The 26478-nt window shown below is 32.1% G+C and overlaps 1 protein-coding gene across 1 annotated transcript in view; it reads right to left on the reverse strand.

Annotated features, from left to right (window-relative positions):
* Positions 1–294: 294 nt before the first annotated feature.
* LOC124369095 (tyrosine-protein kinase transmembrane receptor Ror2-like) overlaps positions 295–26478 on the reverse strand; it is a 42536-nt gene continuing 16352 nt past the window's right edge. Inside the window, 4 exon segments of the mRNA XM_046826831.1 lie at positions 295–6853; positions 11444–11599; positions 17744–17922; positions 25547–25789. Of these exon segments, the coding sequence (XP_046682787.1) occupies positions 5999–6853; positions 11444–11599; positions 17744–17922; positions 25547–25789 (1433 nt within the window). The 3' untranslated portion in view covers positions 295–5998.

Here is a 26478-nt window from a genome sequence, read left to right on the forward strand (position 1 = left end):
ACAACGTTCACAAAGAAATTCATCTAGGACTGAACGAAAGGAATTCTGAATGCAGTGATATAGTTTATTCCCACGGGAAATTTCTCACTTACATGTTCTCTCTAAGCAGAAGCATCAAACCAACATTGTTATTGCAACTTGTCAATAAAATTAGCTTGATAACATCAAAAATAACTGAGTTGACTTGGGACATTTCTCATGTTCTTAAGAAAATGGTTGGATTAAAAGGGTTAAGAATTCAAATAATTAATATTCAGATTATAATGTACATAGGGAATAAATAAATGCAAAATATAAAATGGTACAAAATTTAATGACAATGAAGATTATTTATAAGTGACACATTATAAAATAGATAGCTACAATAAAACGATAAACAGTTATCTTCTTACACATGTATTCTTTGGCTACATTTTGAGATGATTACGTATAATTTAACTTTGCTTATTGAAAATACAAAATTACACTATATACAAGAACAGATACATAAAATACCCTACAACTAAAAATCACTGATTTTATGTATAAGATTCATCATTTGTTTCAATAGAGATCCAAAATCTAAAAAGTTAGTGACAAACTAAACATACAGATGTTGGAAGAAATCGAACTGAAATTATATTGAAGAACAAAGAAAATATTCACATTATTTTACAATGTAAATGAGTTTTGTGTGAATGTGACACCCATAAAAACTATAATAATGTGTCATACATTTTACAGAATTTGTTTCAAGATTGTTGTTATTACTGTACTTCAACAATTTAAAATGTAAATTAGTAACTGAGTCACTCATTAACAAAACTAGCGATATCCATCTCAAACGACAACACCAATTTTCGGCACATGTTAATGCTGTTTTCAAGTAGTTTACTTGCTACAGCAACAAGTATTAGATTAAGTGACTCATATATTTAATATCCTTTTGTTACTAAAAGATCCAGCAAATCGGAACAAAGACAAGTATTGTATATGGTGAGTATAATAATTGTATGGCAAATGCTGTAATATTTCAACATGACTTGGTATTTGGCCAGTTAAAATTTGTAATCAATAAAACTTTATCAAATGTGTACTTTTGCATGGCCTTAAATTAAAATCTGTTAACATCGGATTTAAGACTAATCAACTATATGTAAGAACATGGCGTTCCATCAGCTCAAAAGTTGGACATTTATAATTTGTGGTGTCAGTCCTCGTACTTTCTAATCAGAAAGATGGCTATTATGATTTGGTAACTAGCAGAGATCATTGCAAACTAAAAAAAGGAACATTATGTACGTTGTTGTAAGAAACAACATGTATGTAGCTTTTTTTAATGTCTTGTCACCAATAATATATAATATTCAACAGTGTGTTGGTTTCAATTACAGCAACGCAAGCGAACAGAGTAACAAATCATCTTACTTACTGGTAATTATTTCTTGACATCTGACACGGGTAGAATTTGTATTTTATTTTTTGTGAGTGAAATACATTTTATACATTTTTTTAATAACTGTTGTTATTAATTACATAGGACATTGAATAACACTATTTTATAGACAGTTCTTTTGATAATAGTGATGTTGATGACTGCAAAATTGTAATCAACACAAATTTAGACTATGAGCGAAGTAAAGAATATGACAATCTTGTCAATTCTACATGTAAGAACCAACAGAGAATCTATTGTTGGTGGACATCAGTTATTATATAATATAAATGAAAATTATTTTTTCCATTCTAGGTTTAGGTCATTACATTAGATTAGCTAATGTATTCAAAACAACTCTACCCTAAGTATAATCATGCAAACTAAGAACAATTTCAAAGGGTTAAATAAATATTTCATGTGCAGGATAGAAACACTCAGTCAGAATGAATCTTATTTACAGTTGAATGTACTGGTTGGTTATGCAGTTCCAAAAGTCCATGCTGAATAAAGAACTGAAGATTTACTGAAACTCCCATGTCCTGTGTGCGTTTTTATGAACAAACTTTGTATTGACTGTATTTAATTGCATGGACAGCAGTCCCAGTGGAGGTTAATATTTTCTGAATTTAAACAAAAGGTCTAAATGACAGTTATCTTGATAGATTATTATTATCTTCATATATTATTATACTTATACATAATAATATACAAAGAAAGTAACATTTTTACTGTAAAAAACTTGTAGAAACAGAGTGTAATGTTACATAAGACAGCTAGCTATTTAGTATGTATAAAGAAGAAGGCAGGCAGAGGGGGTACACATATGAAAGTTGTGCTGTGTATTAACTGATATGAGATCTGCAAGAATTAGAAAGTTATTATTTTTTTTTATTAAAGCAATTATTGTGGTTAGTCTTATTTTGTTACAATATGCTAGATTTTACACAGTTTTCTTGTCAAAAAAGTTTTTTGTTAGCCCTGCTATACTTAATTTGTTACACTACAAGTGTATTTATTTGCCCATTGTTACAAGTAATCATATAAAATCCAAATCATTTTGTCAAATAGCATCAATAATGAGTTTTAAACGAAAAACCGTATTTGTTTTACTTGGATAAGGGACAACCAGAAAAGAGATTTTAACTAGAGTAATGATGTTTAGTGTTGTCCTCTGCAACTTCAACAGGGGGAACTGTCAAGCACCCTTGTGTTAATACTGAGATTCCCTTAACGATCTTTCTCTTTGGAACCATATAATAGGCCCAGAACATGTGTGATATAAAATTTAAAACTCCAGCTCGTAATAGTTAGCAAGATTATTCTTTTTATTTATTTATATATTTATTTATTTAATTATATGTATGTATATATATATATATATATATATATATATATATATATATATATATATATATACACACACACACACAAGGATCTGTTAATATTTGATTAATGCGGTTTTAAATTACATGAGTGTTCTCTTCCAAATACACTCATGTTGTTTCACTTTCATGTTGTTGGTGATTAATATGACAAATTGATCACTTCAAAAGTATAACTGACTTTTATATACAGTTTACAATACTGTCCTTTTAGAGTGGATTATCCTCCTCTTAAACTATTCAGCTTATCTTTTTTTATATTATAATAACTCTAAATCAATTAACTTCATAAACATAATCAAAGTTGCTTTCCTGCTGTCCCAATATTCCCTAACAGTAAATAGGTAATTATCATAGTACTGTGATACTATATATTGTTAACAACCATCAAAGTTACTGGATATAAAACAAGTTATTGAAATTTATTATTCCTCCTTCTACATTATTATACATTTAAAATAAAGTTGTTTTTAAGTAAAGAGATAGAATTTTTTCATAGTAAACATTTCTTTATTGTTTTGATGAAAGAGCAAATGGTTGACCTTGAATGGGAATGCTACCGAGTCATCTGCCAGGTACAAATTTTATCTAAGCCTGGCTATGTGTAAAGAAACTAAAAATATACACAAAATACTTAAGTTAATAAATATCATAACAAAAATTTGTGACTTATGACAAGTTTGCACAGAAAAAAGTCTATATAGAATGCACCTTTGATTCATTTGTTTAGCAATGGTAATTATATTAATACTAGTTTGAATTAACGCACCCAGTATAAAACAAAGCAAATACTTTTACCACGGTCGTTCAGAAAGTAAGTTTCCAAGGCATAAGATTGCCGAACAGGAGGGAGCAGCAGCACGATACGAGTAAGTTTAGTACACATCCTGAATGCTCTAAACTAGTGTTCATAATGGCCACCGCAATCAGCTTTGCCGCCAAGTGGAAGTACATAATGTCATAAGATTTCTTTGGGTAAAAGATGCAACTAGTGGAAATTCATTATGAATTGTGTTCTGTATAAAGAAAACATTATGAGTTGTACTACAGTTAAAAATTGTGCGAACTGTTACATGAAGAACGTAATAATGTTTACCAGGAAAAGGGAAGTGCGACCAACTGTGGCTACAGATGACCTCATCAACAAACCTCTGATAAGGTCAGAGATAATCGAAGGTTCACAACCACAGATCTGTCAAAGCATTTTTCACGGATATCAAGAACTATAGTGAATGAAATTGTGACTGATAAACTTCAATATCGTAAATTTTGTGCCCAATAGGTACCAAAACTAAAAACAAAGAGAATGGGATCACTTCTAAAGTTTCTTATCTAGTACCATGGAGAGGTGATGAATTTCTTAATTACATAGTAATTGGTTTTTAAATACAGGTTTCTTATGTCATTATCAAAAAGAAAAAACAAAGGAGTGGGGTCACAGTTTTTCGCAGCGAAAAAGGTGTGATCGGTTACACGCAAGCTTGTACCTAGATAAGATAAATTCTCGAATGTATATGTTAACTATGTTTAAAAATAATAAAAGGTTGTTCTTTCAAATGTATATAATTTAAAAAATTACGTGTATTGTGTTATGCATTAAAGCAACTTACTTTCCGAACGACCCTTGTATTAAGTAAACAAATTATCCATGCTTAATCTTAGTAATAGTTTACAAAATGTAACTATAACATTACTTTGGCCATCTTTATCTCTTGACAGTTATAGAAATTACAACATTGGAAATCTTGTTTAAAACTGGTAGTTTTATGTTTTAATTGATGACACAAATGTTTCAACTGCGAAAAGAGATGCACACTAACATTAAACTACCAATCAATAATATTAAAGTAAAGTTTTAATTTGTCTATTCAAAAATATTACCAACAATATGTCTTAAACATAATATTATGACATAAGAACATAATAATAATTTTTATTGGACAATTAGAAACAATAAAATTTATAACATCCATGACATTATGTATTTACATATTTAGTTTTACTTACTTAGTTGGGAAAGCTGACAAAATTTCATACTCAGAAATGAGCTGCACAGCAAAAATTATCAACTTCAAACTGAAGCTATTTCATTAACTTATACACCATAACATTGCACATATATACTATTAAGAATATTATGATACATATACACAGAGATCAAATACATAAATAAAAAGCATAAAATAAAAAAAAACATAAGAGATGGGATGTCACAAAACGATGAAAAGAATAGCAGAAGTCAAAACATTAAATAATTGTTTGATTATTATATGTATTAATAAATATGTGTTTGACAAAATAATTTCTTAAAACATTAATGTACTAACAATGCATATATTTTCAGTTAAATTAAAATATTTTTGTATAAATACAATTTATATTAAAATGTCTTTTATTAACAATTTTAACAATAAAAGAATTTTTGACTGTTGGAAATATAAATCTTTAATATTTCAACCAAGATCATCAAATTGTACCTATTCAGAAGTGAATTCTTGGTCCAGTGGGACTTGGTGGTTATAGGTTAGTTTTAACATGTTGTGTTATCTCAAAGAAAGAACTAGGCTGGTATAAGAACCATTATTGCATTTAAATAAACCTATTGCACCAACGATCTGCAAGAGTAGCTGTTGCATATATATTTAAACTCTTTTAACAGTTGTATCACCATCAAATACAACAATTAGGTTATTTTTGGATTCACCCCGTACTTAAACTCAATGTTGACATATATTTTAAATTTCAAGTTGTCAGGTAATGTTTAAAGTGTATTTATCAGTCAAAGGTATCAAACATATTTAAAGAAATGTAAGAAATAAGTTTCATATTTGATAAATTAGTTTTAATTGAGAAATATTTTTGTATGGTAAGACTTGTTTACATGTTCATGAGTTATATGATAAATGAATGTATAAAACTTGTGACTTAGCTTTATATCAAACTATAAAAGAACATAGTCAAACAACAAATTGCAGTTTCCTAACACATTAAATAACTTGTCCACCTAATCATTCAAATGAAAATTCGAAAGAAAAGTAAGTAATTTTAATAAGAAATTAGTCCCATCTCTTGTAATAATCACAGATAGGTAAACACCTATTGATACATAAATTATCAGAATATAAACACTCATAAGCCTTCAGAAAGGGATGATGGCATTGTGATGAAGGTAGGAACACAGTTAAAAGTAGATGCTGGCCTAAACATGCACTCGAGGGGGGAAGTGATTAGTTCTCTGAGTCATTTCTCGTTTCAACTCAGCTTGGATACTTTCTAATGTTTGGTATATAACACGAAAACTTGGTCTGGCTGAAGGTTTGCGGTTCCAACAAAGCTTCATGAGTTCATACACAGATTTAGATGTATTTTCTGGACACTGAAGCATGTTACCTTCCTTGATGAACTTAACAACTTCCTCATGAGTCATTCCATAATAGGGTTGTAAAGCGAATGAAAATATCTCCCAAAGACAAACACCGTAAGCCCAAACATCTGACTCTACAGTGTATTTATTATAAAGGATGGATTCCAGAGGCATCCACCTTACAGGAATTGCATCGTGCTCATCTCCTTTATAGTAGTCTTGAAGATACATTTTTTGAGACAGTCCAAAATCAGCAATTTTAACCACCATGGTATCATCAATAAGGCAATTTCTTGTTGCTAAGTCCCTATGTACAAATTTGCGGTCAGAGAGGTATACCATGCCTCCTGCTACTTGTTGAGATATTTTTAGCAGATCTGCAGTAGTAAGTTGTATGTCTCGGAAAAGGTCACCTCCTCCCTCGGCACTACGCACAATGTAATTGCTAGGTGAGCACGATCGCAAAAACTCATTTAGATCTCCTCGCCCCATGTACTCAAACAGCAAACACATTGGCTTTCCCATTGCACACACACCCAACAATTTAACAATGTTTGGATGGTCAAACTCAGCTAATAAGCAAGCTTCCCGCTCAAAATCTACTTGCAGATCTTCAGATGCTTCGTCTTTCAGCATTTTAACAGCTACTAATGTGAATTCTTCACCCTTGAGCAAACCAGGTGCTTTTGCCTGTAACAGCCACAAACAGAGTTGAATATAAAATAAACCTATAAATGTTAATTATTAATTTGTGTTCAAATAATAAATAAAATGTAATAAGAATATTGTTTAATGATCAAATTCAATAGAAAGTGAGATTCAAGACCATACCAAAGACGTTGTGACTTCTTTTACAAATGAAATTCAAGGAGACTGCTTTAATGTCTAAGTAACAATTTATTACCGGTTTTATATTAGATTAAGAGTTTGCTTAACCCTTTTCACACAGTGGCTAAAAATAATAACATTAATCAATGAAAAAAATTTGGAAACTGTCAAAGTTGTAAGTGTATTCTGTGGAATTATTGTGCTAACAAGTTATCACTAGTGTAATATAATATTGGAAATAATTGGAAACTTTAATGATAGAATCAAATTAACCATTAATCATCACTCATATTTTATAACTTTTTAAAGACTTTCAAATGTTTTAACTGTAAACAAGAATGGATGGTCATATCCATCCATGTTTTATTAAATGTTTGATCAAATCTTACAAAATAAGGCCATCATTTTTATGAGGCTTATCAGGTTGGCCTCAGGCAGGAATATTGTAAACGAGAGCAATAACAACGTAGTGCCAGAACGGTGATTGGACTAAACTGGAGACACAAACTAGCCTACATAGTTGTAAATACAACTATGCTCTTATGTTCTCCTAGTGGACTAGAGGGGTTTTATTGTATTATGTAAAATATCATGTAAGCAATAAGTGTAACAAAATGAATTTTACTAAAATCCTCAAATTCATTTTGTGATATATATTTTAAAAATTTAAGAATGTTGTCACAAACTGGAGGTATTAGTATTAGGTAGGTATTGTATTAGTGTTTTAGATGTTGAAACTCAAATGTTTAATCAGGTACATATATAAAGTATAATACACATTTAAAGTCTTATTTAACTATACAGAAAAAGGAGAACAATAATTAAATAATGCCCCCTGTTTCAAGCACTTTTAAGACAAAACCAAGAGCAAATGCTTATTAAAAATATTTAACACTAACATAGTTATGAGAAATGAATTTCTTATACATTAGGAGTTACACAAGTCCTACATTTTTTATTCTTAACATGACTATTATGCTTTGTAACCGCTTCAGATGGCGATTTAACCAATGTTTGCTTTTTCAAGACCTTGACAACGAAAATTCTTGTTATACTTTCTTCCACATACAGTTCGAGGACTTTAGCTGTGCGCGTGACCTGGAGTGTGTGGTGATGGGCGGGAGGGGTAGCATTATGCGCTGCGTCCCGGAAAACATTTCCTTTGACTCATGGTTAAAACCCTCCTTTCAGGAATCGTATTGGCCCAAATAAAACTCATCGCACTCGCCACAATCAGTCTGTTTTGTGACAGTGCTGAGTGTAGCTTGTGCTTCGCTTTTACCGATAATGTCTGTTAAGTTAAAGTCAAAAGTCAAAAGCCTATTCATAGTCGGGCTTGCGAAATTGTGAATAATGTTTATACATTTATGAAGGAAGAGGCAGATCATCAAACTGTTAAAATTCCGTTGTCAAAGGCTCGCCAAAGAACTGCTGCAGCAACTGGAGTGTCAGAGCGAGTTGTGACTAAAATTAACAGTTAACTTAACAAGTTGAAGGTTAGTAACATGTGTGAGGCAAGTTTTACTACACCAAACAAAAACCGTCAACGACGTAGAATAGTTGACAATTTGCATGTTGAAGAACATCGAATACCGACTGCAAAACTTTTGAGGGAGGCGCTAAGGGACAAAAATATATTTCCAGGGTTGTGAGAAAAGTTTTAGGTGTGTATTAAAGGACCTGGAATTTACTTGGAGAAGGACGGCAAAACCAATAGGAAATTATTAATTGAAAAGCCAGAAATCCGGAGGAGAAGAGGATAAACATACTTGAGAGCGTTGAAAAATTACAGGGAGCAAGGACGCCCATAATTTATTTAGACGAAACTTATATACTATCGTCTCACGTATCTAACCAAAACTTGGTCAAATGGCTCAAATGAAGGGTTTACACGTGCCGATTTCCAAGGGCAAGAGACTAACAATTATCCATGCGGATGGATGGAGAGAAAGGGTTCTTGCCCAATGCTTTTACATGTTGGAAACAAGCGACCATAGTGGAGACTACCAAGACAATGTGAATGGGGACATTTTTATGAAGTGGATAAAGGAAAAAAGTGTTACCGAATTTAGAACCAAATTCAGTACTGGTAGTCGATAACGCGCCTTACCATAACATACAAATTGATAAAGCTTCTACTTCAAAAAGTAGGAAGCAAGATATGAAGTTGTGGCTTTCAAAAAACGGAATACCATTCTGCGACGATATCCTTTTATCCTGAACTCTACAAACTTGTGCAGCTATATAAACCAAGGCATGTCCGGTACGCCTTGGACGAAACTGTTCAACTAGAGGGTCACGACATCTTACGACCTTCCGCCCTACCACCCAGACCTCAATCCCATTGAGTTAATTTGGGCCGAAGTCAACATCATGTGGTTATGAGAAATACATCTTTCACTATGTATCAAGCTAAAAGCTCTATGCGAAGACAAGATATCAAGTATGGGCGCAGAAGAGTGGTCAGTAAAGTGCAAGCACGTAGAGAAAATCGAAAGGGACTATGCAGCCGCAGAACCCCAGATTGACAATATTATAAAATCCCTTATTATATTAGTTGGTTCGGATACAGACAGCAGAAGAGGAGGACAACTTGAGTGGAATTGAAGAACTCCAATGAAAAAAACAATCGTTTTAAGTAACATTTGTTATTAGAAAATTATATTCTAGCATTTAAAATTAATTAAATATTATTGAAGTGATTGTAAATTAAAATAATAAGAGAATACCAAAATATAACAATAATAGGACTTATCCTTGTTTTTCAGTTGTTATATTGTTGTTTAACGTGTTTTTTGAAAATAACGTATGTGTGAATAATAATCGGCAAATCGAAATCGTGAGTTTAAAGTCGTTAAAAGATTCTTGCGCCTTTCATCTCAGCGGCTAGCACGTAAACGCAACCCGCCACACAGATAGCGTTCGTTTTTGAAAGGGTAGTATTAGGGCTGCACGAGCACAGCTAAATTCCTCCAACTGTACATAGTGTAGGAAAAAGTATTGTGAACGTACAAAAAGATTAAAATTTTTTGTAAAAAAGTCCATTTTGGAAGATCCTGAATTGTTTGTAAAAATTTTGTGTCGGGGAGGGGCTGTCTACGATCGCTGCTAGAAACCACACATACGTTTATGAAATGTTGCATGCAAGTGTGACTTGTAAATGTCTCCAGGTGATTTATTACAATTAAGGTTGTTTCCTCAAATCTACATTACTAGACCATTGGATATAAATAAAAATACCACACTCAAATTCCTACAAATACATTCAACTTATACAAGACCACACCTGCATTGTGAATGAAGTGTGATTATAAGGTTACAATTATTTTATTGTTCACTAACATTATTGTATTGAGATCCTGAATAAAGTTTATCTTCAGACAACATTTCTATTAGGCTCGAAATAAACCATTATTCAGTAAATTAGATTTTGCATGAACAAAAATACAATAGTGTTTTTTATAAAATAAAAAAAAAATACTTTCTGTTGTTTTTTTTCAATAACTACTTTGCTATAGGCATCACATAGGTAAAGTTTACAAAGAGCATATATAGTTACAGTTTAAAATACAATAATCATAATAAATAAACAAATAACAAAATAAAAATAATAAGTTAGAAAGAGGAAACTTTATTTTTTTTTTAAACTAACAACTTTACTGCAGCTCTATACTAAGTGAAACTTACTAGTAGTAATCTGATTTAAAGATGTTTAAAATATATGGTTTTTAAAACACATGCAGTGACAGTAGTACATATTGATCAGTTAGTTACCAGAACCAATGAACATTTTAATGTTATATGGGTAAGGAAAAAACATTTTATTATTTTCTCTTAAACAGAATTATTTCTTTCTAAGCTGTGCAAAATAGTTTAAGTAACAAGGAATTATTTTAAGTCTGATCAGTTTATTTCTAAAAAATATAGCTTCGAATTCTGGTGACAAAGTGTTAGTGACAAAGCTGGTATATTCCCATTTCTTGACAAAACTTTATTGTAATAACTGAGAATTTTTAACTCTCAATTCTTTCAACAAAAGAAATTTTTGAAGCCATGTATTAATATTCTATTACCTTTTATATTTAATATATAACAAGTAATTTGTTAACAATAAACCGTACACAATAGGAATACTTTTCATTTTATACATTTATCATAAATGACCGATGTTATTAATGACTACTAAAAGATTCTTGAATCTATATGTGGAATAATTTAAAAGTAATAACAGATTAAGTAGTTGCAACCAGTAAATGTTATGTATTTATCTTAAATACTTCTAAAAATAATAACTAATTTAAAAAATCTGCATTGCATATTTTACACACAACTTTTAAAACAGAGGATTGCTTTTTCAAACAAATAGAACTTTAAACAAAATTTAAAATCTAAGCAGTAAATTATAATTGGATAACAAATGTAATTGTTATACATAAAAAAAAGTTATCATACCTGAAAGACTCTTCCAAAAGCACCTTGTCCTAGGTCTCTTATGTAAATAATATCATTCCGTGGAAACTCCAATTTCTCAAGTTTGGGGTTTAAACTGGTTCCTGTTTTGTGATAAGCTGAATTGTTTGGAAGCTTTTCCAAATCAATATTTACATCCTGAAAACAAAAACATTTATAATAATAATTCAAATTCCTTACTTCTCAATGCTATCACACAGCTTTGAATGCCAATTACAGCATGCCAATGGCAGCACTAATAATAAATTGATTAAATAATTAAACACACAAAAAAATCAAAACTTAAAACATACTAGACATGAATATTAAACGAACGTACATTATTTCAACATACAATAATAATAAATAGGTAAAAGGAATTAGTATATCAGCTAACATGAATACAGGCCTTAATAAGCGGAATTAAAAAAAAAGATCAGACAAGATCAGTCTCTAACACAATGGCAATACAGGCCTATGAATATACAGGGTGTACATAAAGTCCTGCACAGGTATAATATTTTCTGAACGATAACAGATAAATCAACAAGATTTGGTACATCAACACTACACCTAAAAATCTACTTTTTGAAGGAAATATCAGTTTTCTGTAGTATCATGGGGACGTCCCGCAAGGAGTCACAAGGAAATCTTAAATAGGAGCATAGGTCAATAGCACATCATTTTAAAGGGCTTATCTAGCAGAGTTTAATGCCGCAAACCGCACTCAAAAAGATTGATCCAGTACAAAATGGCGGCTGTTCAAAGCTTTTACTTGGTTACATTTATTAGTAGCCATAACCCCAGTAAAGCAAAACTGCAACCAAACGAATACTGCAGCTAAATACTACATTATGCTTGTCAGTTGTACAGAAGTGAATTATGACGTTACTTATCCTCAAGGGTTACAAATTTGGTCCTAATATATTGATAACGGGGAAAAAACTTGTAAACAGTAACAATAATTAGAAAGCTCTTATCTTTGGGTCGCAGTTTGGACTTTCCTATTAGCCAGTCTATTCATAGTAGGCTATTCTAGTTTTCTTGTTTTAGTAGTGCTGTCCAACCTTTCTATCAGTGCACTTTAGTACAGAAGAGTTTGTCGTATTGCTTGTAGTTCTTCAACTACACTATGTCGCTTGACGAACGTGAACGTATAACACTTCTTATGATGGTTGGTTGGGGAAACAACAGACGATCACTCGAGGAAGCATGCCATTTATGTAATGACTACTTTCACGATAGGCAGCCAATTTCTAGAACAACTGTAGGGAGAACTGTTCAACGCTTTATGGAAACAGGAAGTGTTTCCGATCGTCATAGGTCAGGAAGGCCCGCTACTGCGACAACCGAAGACAACTCTTTAGATGTATTGCAGTCATTTATTGAGAACCCGCAAGAGTCCCTACGCTCAGCAGCACAAACTCATGACATCTCTGTAAAAACAATTCTGAAAGGGTCTAATTTTAAGCCTTATAGAGTTCATTTGGTGCACGAACTCAACGAAGATGATTTCGATCGACGTATAGAATTTTGTGAAACTATGATGGCCAAAATAGATCGCAACGAAATTGATGTAAACAATATTGTGTTTTCAGACGAGTGTTCATTTATGCTGAATGGAAGCGTAAACAGGCACAATTGCCATTACTGGAGAAGCGAAAATCCTCACTGGATGCGGGAGGCACATACGCAGTATCCACTAAAGGTGAATGTCTGGCTTGGTGTGATAGGTACCCATTTGGTAGGTCCTTTCTTTATTGAAGGAAATTTAAATGCAATATCATACCGACGTTTGCTGGAAAATGAAATTACACCAGCACTTCGAAACATGTTTGGAGAACATTTCCAGAATATCTGGTTTCAACAGGACGGAGCACCCCCACACTGCGGCATCGACGTAAGAGCCTATTTAAACACTGTTTTTTGGCAACGGTGAATCGGAAGGCGGGAGACTGTAGAATGGCCAGCGCGTTCACCAGATCTGTCTCCATTAGACTATTTTGTTTGGGGTTACCTTAAGGACAACGTCTACAAAACAAAGCCTCAAAATTTAAATGAACTGAGACAAAGAATACTTCAAGAATTTCAGACGATTCCTCAAGTTGCCCTGCAAAATTCTGTTAATAGTTTTTATGTGCATCTTTCCAACTGTCAAATAACCGGAGGTGAACAATTCGAACATTTACTCTGAAAACATTTGGTAAGTAAACATCTTTTTTAAATAAAACCTTTTGAACAGCCGCCATTTTGTACTGGATCAATCTTTTTGAGTGCGGTTTGCGGCATTAAACTCTGCTAGATAAGCCCTTTAAAATGATGTGCATATTGACCTATGCTCCTATTTAAGATTTTATTGTGACTCCTTGCGGGACGTCCCCATGATATTACAGAAAACTGATAGTTCCTTCAAAAAGTAGATTTTTAGGTGTAGTGTTGATGTACCAAATCTTGTTGATTTATCTGTTATCGTTCAGAAAATATTATACCTGTGCAGCACTTTATGTACACCCTGTATACAGGGTGAGTCAGAAATATGGTAAAATATTTTAAGGACGTGATTCTAGAGCTAAAAATAAGAAAAAAAATGTTATATAAAGGTAGGTCCGGGAACGCTCCATTACTGAGTTAATGGCTGCCGAAAGATTTTGCTTTGTTTTCAGTTCACCTGGTGAAATTAAGTGATTGTGAAAGGTTTTGTTCTTACTTTTTAACTCAAATAAGATAGATTTATAAAGAAAATCACCTGAAAATTAAATAAAAACCACTCTAGAGGTTGTAGTGTGAATAGTTTTTGAGAAAAAAAGTATGACATTTGCCAAACATCTAATAACAAAAATACCGTCTTAAATGTTTGATGTCGAATAACATTATTAAATGACCAGTAAACTAATTGTTTTTCCTAATACAGATTGTAGAGAATTTAATTCTGAAACAACCATAATAAGCAAAAGTTAACTAAATGTGTAAAAAGGTTATGAAATTGACTCCTCAACGTATTACACTACATAGCAATGTTTTGCTGTTTTATAATAAGGAATGAATATCTGATTGGTAACAGCTGGTAATTAATTAACCTTTAAACAACAACTGTTTAAATATTTTTAAATAATAAATAATAGTCATTTATTATTAGGTGACATATGTCACCCATTGTTGAACAAAACAACAAACTGTAAAGATACTATGTGCTTGTGTTAAATATTTTAACCAGCTATTTCCATCCATGTTATTAGTGATTTTGTGTTGTGTGTTTCATTTATTAAAATGTAAGGTAATATTCATGTGTATTCAAACTCTGAATTAGTAGACATGCATTTTAATGTATGGTTTGGGACGCTGCAATAGTACTTCAGCAAGACGTCTGTATCAAGAGAACTTGCCTAACCGCAGGTAACCAAGCGCAAGATTTTTGCCAATATTCAGCAACGCCTCTCTGAAACAGGTTCTTTGAAGTCTTCTGAGCATAGTAATGCAGGCATCGCCCGATCATGTAGGGACTGTTGAATTAGAAAAGTTGGTTCTTAATGACATTTCTGATTATCCTGAAAAGAGCACTAGAGAATTGTCACTACAGTTTCAATGTCAGCCAATCTAGTATTTGGAGAATACTACACGAGTACCAGTTACACCCATACCACTTCTAGCATGTCCAAACTTTTCTGCCCACAAGACTACGCTCCCAATGTTGTTTTTGTCGATGGCTTCTATTAAAATGTGCTGATCCAAAACTTTTTAAATACAATTTTGTTTACCAATGAGGCTCACTTTACAAGAACAGCTATCATTAACTTCCATAACAACCACATTTGGGCAGACAGAAATACTCATGCTATCAAACCTAATCGCCCACAACACCAGTTTTCAGTAAATGTTTGGGATGGAATCTTAGCAAATCATTTAGTCGCATTCGTGCTTCCTCCCAGGCTTAATGGTGTGGTTGTACTTGAAATTTTTAAGAGGACGAACTCTGCATTTGCGCCAAAACATGTGGTTTATGCATGACGGGGCACCTGCGCACTACTCTCTGGCTGTTCATGGACACCTAAATGAGAGTTTCACAAATCAATGGATAGGCGGAGGTGGACCAGTTTCATGGCCAGCAAGATCACCGGACTTAAATCCTTTGAACTTTTACCTTTGGGGACATTATTTAAAAAACATTAGTTTACTCTTACCCCCAATAGATACCATTGAAGAACTCGATTTAAAACATTTCTAATGGAATAGAAAACCATTAAGCAGACACCTGGAGTTTTTTAACGGGTCCGAAAACTTGATGAGAAGATGCCTAAACGCGTGCATTTTGAACAATGGAGGTCATTTAGAGCATCATTTTTAATCTTCCGGGTGAGACTTTAAAGCGATTGTAGATGTTTATTGTATATAAAAATAAAAATTTTGAACTAAATATATGTTTCTTTTTTCACCAGCTGTTACCAATCAGATACTCATTCTTTTATTATAAAACAGCAAAAGTTTGCTGTGTAGTGTAATACGTGAGGAGGAGTCAATTTCATAACCTTTTTACACATTTAGTTAACTTTGCTTATTATGGTTGTTTTCAGAATTAAATTCTCTTACAATCTGTATTAGGAAAAAACAATTTGTTTACTGGTCATTTAATAATGTTATTCGACATCAAACATTTAAGACGGTATTTTTGTTATTAGATGTTTGGCAAATGTCATACTTTTTCTCAAAAAAAACTATTCACACTACAACCTCTAGAGTGGTTTTTATTTGATTTTTCAGGTGATGTTCTTTATAAATCTATCTTATTTCAATTAAAAAGTAGTAAGAACAAAACCTTTCACAATCACTTAATTTCACCAGGTGAACTGAAAACAAAGCAAAATCTTTCGGCAGCCATTACTCAGTAATGGAGCGTTTCCGGACCTACCTTTATATAACATTTTTTTCTTATTTTTAGCTCTAGAATCATGTCTTAAAATATTTTACCATATTTCTGACTCACCCTGTATATATATTTATAGTACTATTTATTTATAGTACTATATATATATATATAGTACTATAAATAAAATATATTATCAACAAATATTAATACCAATCATCACAAAGAATAGTTATAAACCGTATTAACACACATTAATTATCAATCGTAGCATTACTTTTTTTAATTTATAGAACTCTTTAGTTAAGTAAATCTGTTTCTGCTGAATGCAAATGATATAACCAACACGGTTTATTGAGTGATGAAAAATAGCGCAAATTAATGCAAGAAAAATCAAGAGAAAACAACATTGTATTGGGTGAAGCAAGGCGGCGAACAGTTCATGATCATCCAATAAACCATTCATTAGTTTTTAAAGGAATAACAATCCTTTTAGATAAACTTAGATGACCTAAAATTCTTAATAATTCAGAATTTGGAATATGATTGTTGTAGTGACCCTATTAACTTATAATAAATATATTTTTAACATTTCTTTTGGACATTTTCAACCATATCCCTGAGGCAAATAATATTGTGGATACCATTTAATAATTCTATACTCAAGTTTGGATCTCACCGCTGTATAATATTTTATTGTTGTAAAGATATTTACAAACCATTGACAAAGTAATGTTACAGTTCTCATACAAGTCAAAATTACAGTTCAGTACACAGTCAAAATTAAAAATGGATGAATTTATTTATATAAAATTACACAAAGTATATTATTAGTTAATGAGTTAATAAACTTCTGAACTATACTCTACGTGATACTGAGATAGTTAATTTTAAGAAGCTGCAATGAAACAACCTTGAGTTTTTCCCCATAAGAACAATGTTTAACATAATGAATTTTTAAGTCGTTATGTATGATCGTAGTGTTATGGGACATGTGTCATTATTTAACACTTTGGAGACCAACTTCCAATATATCAGAAGTTTCGTAATAAATGTTTTTCATTTATTCAATGACACATTTTGATCGAATTTTTGATCCCATTTAATATTTTACAATATGTTTGAATTATATCATCCGTCCTTAATAAATTAAAGTACTTTCTTTCCTCCAATTCTCAAAAAACTTCCACTAGTCCTAGAAACTTCCGATATAATATATTTAATTAAAGTTTTAAAGAGTGATTTAAATGGGGCCACAATTAAGGAGTAATTATATCTTTGCATTGTTTTGTAGATTGTTAGAGCTGTTTCTTAAGTTCCAAAATTATAAAATCTTAAATCTCTCTATTTTATTGTTTTTGTTATTGATTATTTCTCCACATTTATTGCATAATATTATTTGCAACTACCATCATACACCCAAAATAGAACATAAGTTGACATACCTGTGTAGGGGTCGGCCGATAGGTGAGGCGATGTTTGAAAAGTCGATGACACAATAGGATTAGCAACACAACTAGCACTAGGCCTAGAAAGCCAACACTTGCCAATATCAGCACATGTGTCTCAGTAAAAACCATATTTATTGGAATCTCTGGTTTCTCAGTTTCTGTTGTTGTATTCTCTGTAATTTAAAAACACGTCAGTAAAATTATTACAATTAATAAACAATTGGAAATAATTTGTAATAGTAGCCTACAAAGTATCATTTACAGGATGAATACGCATATCTTATTTCACTTTTTACAAGAGAGCTAAAGCAATGCTTCTCCAACATTTATTTCTACTGTTACATTTTGAGCCTAAATGATAACGAAATAAAAGTGATACATAAATTTTATAGATATTAGTATTATACGAAAGAATATATTTTAAAATTGAATGCAAAATATGCTCCTGAGATTATTCATAATAAAGTAATAAAATAATTAACTTGATAGCATCATACATCTTTTTTTGAGAAACTAAAAGTGGAATGTCACAGTAACTCCTTTCCAGACATTTAAACTTGAATAATGAAAAGTAAATAGAATTTAGATTAAGAAATATTTCTTGAAATGTTAAGCAAAATACTATGTTTGAAAATAAAAATCACAATTTGAAGTTGTAAGTTTAAAAAAGGCTTTGTTAATCCCTTTCAGTGCCAGGTTTGTAGCAGTGCTGTAACACTTCTCTACTGGCTCTATATTATAAACATGCAAAATTATTACTAACTTTGTTAATGGTAATATTGAAATGTAATATATCATTATATATATATATATTCATTCATTTATCTATTTATATAATATAATCTTATTGAAGATTAATATATATGTATATATACAGGGTGATTCGGTTAGTGTTACCGGCACTTTCTGAGCTGATTGTACTATAAAAAATAAAGAAAAAAGTTCATATAAACATGGGTCCGGAAATGCTTCCTTTCTGGGTTATGGCCAATTGAAGATTTCACCAAAAATTGTGTGCAGGAGGTCAAATGATGATTTGCCGCGTGTTTATGAAGAGATATTTATAGGCGAATGCAACTTTTTCTAACGGATTTTTAGATGAGAAATTGAATAAAGTTCATCTCATAGCTGTATCTCATTTAGTTTTTTTGTTATACTACAAAAAACAGAAATAAAATAATTTTGAAAACACTTTTTTAAGGTTTAACGGACAATTATTTTGTTAAATAGGCATTGAAGACCCACATTTTTACAAAGAAACTTGCAGAAAATTTAATTCTGAATAAAATTATGTGCCACACGGCTATTAACAGCGAAGTATTAGTTTCTGGAATTTAATTTTACAACAAACATTCTACCAAGCAAGAAATACGTATTTAGTAAATAAACACCGTAATGTAATGATATAAGGTACACAAATAATTAATTAGCATACAATTGTAAATAGATTAATGCTTAACTAAAAAACAATAATACTATTACTTTTTAGGACTATCCAAATGGTTACATCATGTACCTACATATCTTTGTCACGTTAGCTTTACAGAAGGTAAATTATGTTTTTATAAGTTGGTATCACAAATCAGCTGTTCAACAATACACTGCAATTTATTGAGGAATCCAAATTATTTGTTACCAATTCTGTACTAGTTTAATGAGTGCAATTTAATACAATTAATTTACTACTCGTTTGTTAGTGAAGTGTATTTTAAAGTAACTTACTATCACAATTGCAATGCCTTTGTTATTTACAACGGAAGAATATGCCGACATGGTATTTGTCTTAGGCGTTTGTGACGGAAATGCAACCGCTGCTACTGCAGAATACCGAAGACGATTTCCTAATCGCAGAGTTCCAAACCCAAAAACGATCAGTGGATCATTTCGTACCCTAAGAGTAACAGGTAAACTTCCTAGTATTAATAATTATCGGGATCGCCCTGCCCAGAATAATGTAGATATGGAAGAGGCTATAATCATGGCTACTGAACGCAGTCCTGGTGTCAGTACACGGCGTCTTTCTAGGCGATTCACAATGTCTCAGTCTGAAGTATGGAGAACTTTGCGCAAAAATAGCATGTTCCCTTACCGTAAACAACAAGTTCAAAGTATTCAACCAACAGATCCTCCTCTTCGATTGGAATTTTGCAACTGGTTAATTAGAAACCGTCAACATCATAGAACCATTTTATTCACTGATGAAGCTCAATTTACCCGAGACGGCGTCAACAACCTTCACAATGAACACACTTGGGCAGAGGGAAATCCACATAGTACAATCGTGCGCAACTTTCAACACAGATTTAGTGTAAATGTATGGTGTGGACTCATTCATGATCGATTAATAGGACCATTCATTCTCCGAGGACATCTAAATTCCCGCATGTACCTAGAATTCCTCACAGAACAACTACCACTATTATTAGAAGATGTTCCATTAGCAGCAAGGTGCAATATTATTTATCAACATGATGGTGCCCCTGCCCACTTTTCCCATAATGTAACAATGCACTTAAACGAGCAGTTTCCCGGGCGATGGATTGGTCGCGGTGGATCACACACTTGGCCACCAAGATCACCAGATATAACTCCATTAGATTTCTGTATATGGGGTTGGATGAAGAACCTGGTGTACCAGGAAAAAGTAAATACACGTGAAGAGTTAATAAATCGAATTGAAGATGCCGCCGCACAAATCAAAAACAATCGTGCAGCGTTGCGGAGGATAACTCGATCAATCAGAAAGCGAGCTGCTAAGTTATTGAAGTACAAGGACTGATTTTTGAACACCTGTTATGAAAGTGGTACGTAGTATTATAAGCTTTAGATGAAAAACAATAATTTATTTAAAACTTAATTTAAATTGCATCCTAATAAATCTTATGTGTAGGCTACTCTATGTCATTAAAATGCGGTTTTCCTTTGCTTTGGAATTTCTTGCTTGGTAGAATGTTTGTTGTAAAATTAAATTCCAGAAACTAATACTTCGCTGTTAATAGCCGTGTGGCACATAATTTTATTCAGAATTAAATTTTCTGCAAGTTTCTTTGTAAAAATGTGGGTCTTCAATGCCTATTTAACAAAATAATTGTCCGTTAAACCTTAAAAAAATGTTTTCAAAATTATTTTATTTCTGTTTTTTGTAGTATAACAAAAAAACTAAATGAGATACAGCTATGAGATGAACTTTATTCAATTTCTCATCTAAAAATCCGTTAGAAAAAGTTGCATTCGCCTATAAATATCTCTTCATAAACACGCGGCAAATCATCATTTGACCTCCTGCACACAATTTTTGGTGAAATCTTCAATTGGCCATAACCCAGTAAGGAAGCATTTCCGGACCCATGTTTATATGAACTTTTTTCTTTATTTTTTATAGTACAATCAGCTCAGAAAGTGCCGGTAACACTAACCGAATCACCCTGTATATATATATGAAGTAGAGCGTCGATTAACCAAAACGATTGGAGCAGAGGGGTTTTCAGATAATTGAACATCATTGTAAAAAAAGTTTAGTTTTTTGTTAAAGGTAGGGGAATGGGTGGGACAGCAAAAAAATGTTTTTGGTCCAGAACACAATATAGCACTTCTTAATATCACATGAAAGTATAAAATATTATGTGAAGGTAATACAAAGTAGGGATTACACATACAGTACATAAAACTGTGGCTCAGTGACTTATATATAGTAGAAACAGTAAAAAATTTACTTAAAATAAGATAAAATAGAAACCGTACAAAATCAACCCAAAATTAGATACATATAACCGTTTAATGCCAGACTCAAATCACTGGAAGGCTTCTTCATTGGTTGGACCTTTTTCAACTGAGACATCATCATCTTGATCATCGTCTTCATCAATACATCTTTGTACCTGCACTCCTACCTACGTTGTTATCTGTCAAAAGTTCATAGCCGGGATCATCCTCTAGCCATTCATGAAAGTTTTCTTGGTCACATTTTTCAAATCCTTCTTTCAATAGCTCAACCACTTCTGAAACAGGTCTCACTTCATGGTTCTTCATGTGTAGGCCTGGTTTCAAAGTCAAATGTTGGGCAAAGCTTGTTCCAGGCTTTTTATTTTTTGTTAGGCTCTTTGACATTAGCCCACGCTTCTACAGCCATGTAAACAGCATCCTTTAAGTTAGTATCTTCGTAGATTTCAACGATTGTTTTATTTTCTTCTTGACCAATTCAACACTACGAATCAATGCTTTTCTGCAGTAACATTCAGTGGAAAAAAATCATCTTAAACTTTCCATCTTCTCTCTCAAGTAAAAGGTTTGAAGGATGACTCGGAGGGTTATCAATTGCCAATAGCACATTTTCAGTATCCCTCAATTTTCATTTAATGTTTTTTAACCTCAGGGATGAAAATATTATCATAACATTCAATAAATATTTTAGTATCCATACAAGAGTTTATTAGGTTTTTGTACATTACTGGAAGTTGTTTTATTCCTTTAAAGCATCGTGGGTTCATAGATTTTTCCAATGTGCAGCAAAAGTATCCTAAATGTGCCCGTGTTGTTTCCGAATATCAAAGCTGTTATACGGGATTTGCTGGCTTTAAATCCAGGCGCTGCCATTTCTTTTTTTGAAACAAGGGATTTGGTCGGCATTTTCTTCCAATATAACCCAGTTTCGTCTGCATTGTAGACGTTATTGTCCTTATATGCTTCTTCAACAAGCTAACTCTTAAACATTTCTTTGAACTTTTCAGCAGCATCAGTGTCAGCTAACAGCTTTCATCCCTGAATGTCTTTCTCTAATCCCATGCCTAGATTTAAATCGCTTCAGCCAACCAGCGGAAGCTTTAAAATCGTCACTACCCCCTAGTTTTTTGTTTATTTTCAATGCTTTCTCTCAAATCCAAGGACCACTTTTGGGTTGGCTGTAGTCTCTTACCTGCATGAACCCCGTGTAAACTGCAGTATCTGAGTCCTGATTTTCTGCTGTTTACATAGTTTCCTATGCAAGCTACCATCTTCACAGTCTAGTATACACGCAAACTGTAATAGATTGACTGTTGAATTCCCGAAACCAAACTCTCGAGCTAAGTTTGATCCACTTGCGCCTCTTTTTAATTGATCTAGAATTTTAAGTTTATCACATAATCTGAGAACAACACATTTACATTTTGCTGACATTGCTAGAAATCACGCAGCTCAACGAACAATAACTCACATGTTAAAACAACACTGATTTCAGTGACAAAAAGTGAGGTTAGGTGGACATGGAATAGTACTATACGTAACAGTATTCTGTGGTGGAATGGTGGACCATATCGATTGCATGCACTGCTACACCGCATGCGCTCTTGTTGGTCGGTTTCGTTATTACTGTGTTTTCTGTTTGACCAATCCCCACTCTTTCACAACATCTTTTGTTTCACCAATAATTTTGTTAACTTTATTTAGTCAAATTGCTTTGGAAATTTGTTTACTTTTCCATTTGCCTACATCCCATGCATCTTGATTTGTTATATAAATTTGCTCTGTTTCAAATGTTATTACATGTGCTTGTGTCACATTCCACAACAAATGAAGTCTTGAGTAATAAACCCTGAGACATTACCCAGAGATTTTCATGTACCGAGTTAAATTTTACCGGATTTTACACTAAAAGTAGTTGTGCACTGATATTTAATACAAGTAGTTAAGAGTCATTGGTAATGTAAAAGGTATCTATAATTTTTCAATGAACTGTGTTATATGTTTGTGTTTATATTGAGCAATCAAAAAGTATTGTACAAATACAAGATTATCAATTTTCACTGGCTATAAAACTATTATAGAGATAAAACAACAAATCTAAAATTATGGGAGAAACTGTTTTCTTTCATATATGGTTATTTTTAACATTTTTTTTAATATTAATAAGAAATTATGTATTATATATCATTTAAAGAAACCATTAAGAGTTTTAAATTTTAAATAAAAACTATATAACCCGTATAATTGTATAGTACAGGCCATTATTTCTGTTTATAATAGTTCAGACTCCAATGTATTAACCCATTTACCAACATAGACGTATAAAACATGGGGTGCAAAGACTACCAAGTGCTAAGTGAGACAACTGTCTCAACCTTTCCAACCCGACAACCCACACCAAAACTGAAAAATCCTGTGATAAAATCCATTAATTTGCGGGCATCTGTAAAAACTGCTATAATTCCGCTTATAGAATCAGCCCGTTGTTGTAAAATGGTTAATACATACACACACCAAAAAAGAAAAAAATCAGGTTTTATTTTAAACAATCCTAATTTGCATCAAATTATAATGATTTTGGATAAACTTTTCAGTGTGTGTTTGTTTTAAAGATTAAAAATAACATTAGTGACATTATGTAAAAAAATAATGAACAGTAAAAATATTAAAGGAAACAACGTTTTTATTTTTAATGTGTTTTAATATTTTTTTACTAAAAATGTATAATTTTCTAAAGTGGCAAGTTTATTTGATGTAAGCATTAAATTTAGTAAAAATATTTAAAATTAAGAATGTTTCTTTGATTATTGTTTATTTAAATCACACACAGTTTTCACACACAGCCAAAAACATAAAAACCAATACAGTATGGGCAACAGTCTGAAATCACAATAACAACTACTTCAGATGTCTATTTCCATGGAATAGACATCTAAATCCCCACATGATGAACATGTTTTTAAACAAACATGTCAGTTTAGTAATGGATTTTTCATTAAAGCACAAATCATTGAATCAGAAGACTGATTATCTTAAGTACCTTAAAATTGAAATAACTTTTAAGGTAATGAGGTAATGGTGATGGAATTCACCTGTTTTTCAGTTGAACCAAATTTTTTCTGACATAATGACTTTACTACAAATAAAACATAATAACAAAAGTTTTAGTTTTGTAGTAGTTTTAGTTGTAGTAGTAGTAGTAGTAGTAGTACATGGAATAGACATCTAAAGTAGCTGTTTTAGTGGTTTCCAATAAAGTGACTTTTACTAGGGTCACGTTTTATTATTTGGGTTAGAGATTGGCTGGATTATCACCCCTTTGAATATTATCACTGACTTATGGGACACCCGATATATACATATATACACAGGTGTCCCAGAACTCTCTAGCAACATTTTTAGGTATTGTTCCTGGACCAAAGGAAAACCAAAATACATTAAAACTTTCAAAAATTAAATAATTACCAACATAGCTACCATTTTGTTTTTTCACTTAGCTATTTTTTATTTGAGAACATTTTGTTGTAATAAGTTAAAATTTTGTATATACCTTTACAATTGAAAGGCCTAATTACATAAAAAATTCAATTTTTTAGACGCTTAATTTTTAAAACGGCAGTTTTCTAAAAAACTTTAAGTAAATATCTTAAAAAGGACACATGATAACACCATTGTTTTTAGATTATAAACGTTGTTATTTTCTTGTATTTTAATCAAAAGAAACAAATGCTGTGATAGTTAAGGATATTATGATCACAGTTCAACAATGGAACATTACAGTCAACTGATTAGAACAACTAAGATTACAACAGCTAATTGTTGTGGCTCACAAGTAGTGCTGTCACATAATGACAGTGAATATTGTTTAGTACTTGATTTTTTAAAGCACACGATCTCCCTTATTTATCAACCGGTTTTCTAAAACTTAGTATCTTTGGATTGTAACTAATACACACACACACACACACACACACACACACACACACACACACACACACACACACACACACACATATAAACAAATATAATTAATAAATACATAGAATTACATAACGGAAAAAAGAAGTGAAAACTTACCACATATGGGAATATCACACATCTGCCAACGTATATTGGGATCCATAGTATAACACCAGGGACCTGGCTCTTCCCCACCAGCATTGCGACAATAGTTTTCTGCATTCTTAACCTCCGGGAACACATCTGGTGGGCGGTCATGAGTGTGTGGACGTGTTGAGTCCCATCGTTGGCAGGGTATTCCTGTGTTAGTGTTATTGGCAAAACCCATGTAATACCTGCCTCGACCCTTGACACAGTCATCTATCAACACAGAATAAGTATATCTGTAAAAGGAACATTTTAAAACCATATATACTCAAGGACTTTGATAACCACTGTGTTTTCTATCAACACAGAATAAGTATATCTTTAAAAGGAACATTTTAAAACCATATATACTCAAGGACTTTGATAACCACTGTTTTCTATCAACACAGAATAAGTATATCTTTAAAAGGAACATTTTAAAACCTTATATACTCAAGGACATTGATAACCACTGTGTTTTATGTCCTTCAGAAAAAAACCATACATTACCTGAATGGTCAGAATTTACAATGAAAAATTTAAATTCAAAGTTTTGGAACTACTAGCAAATAGTACTATGTACTTTCTCTCTCAACTCTTACAATGCATTTTATAGAAAATTGTTTGTTGGGGTACAACGCAACCCCCAGAAAAACGTACAACACTTATTGGAATAGTAAGAAAAATAAACAGAATGACATCATATATTATACGATCATACACACACAGCAGACTGTAGGTCATTATTATGGCCTGAATTTGTGATACAGGATATTAGAACTTGATATCAATGGAAGAACAAAGTATTAAACTTTGGTTTAAAAATTGCACAGTTCTACTAAAATATATTTTTGACAACTTTTGAAGAAAAATATGACAACCTATTTGCTCACGAAAAGTTTTAAAATGTGAATAATTTTTAA

This window comes from Homalodisca vitripennis, chromosome X, assembly GCF_021130785.1.
Source record: "Homalodisca vitripennis isolate AUS2020 chromosome X, UT_GWSS_2.1, whole genome shotgun sequence".
Lineage (NCBI taxonomy): Eukaryota > Metazoa > Arthropoda > Insecta > Hemiptera > Cicadellidae > Homalodisca > Homalodisca vitripennis.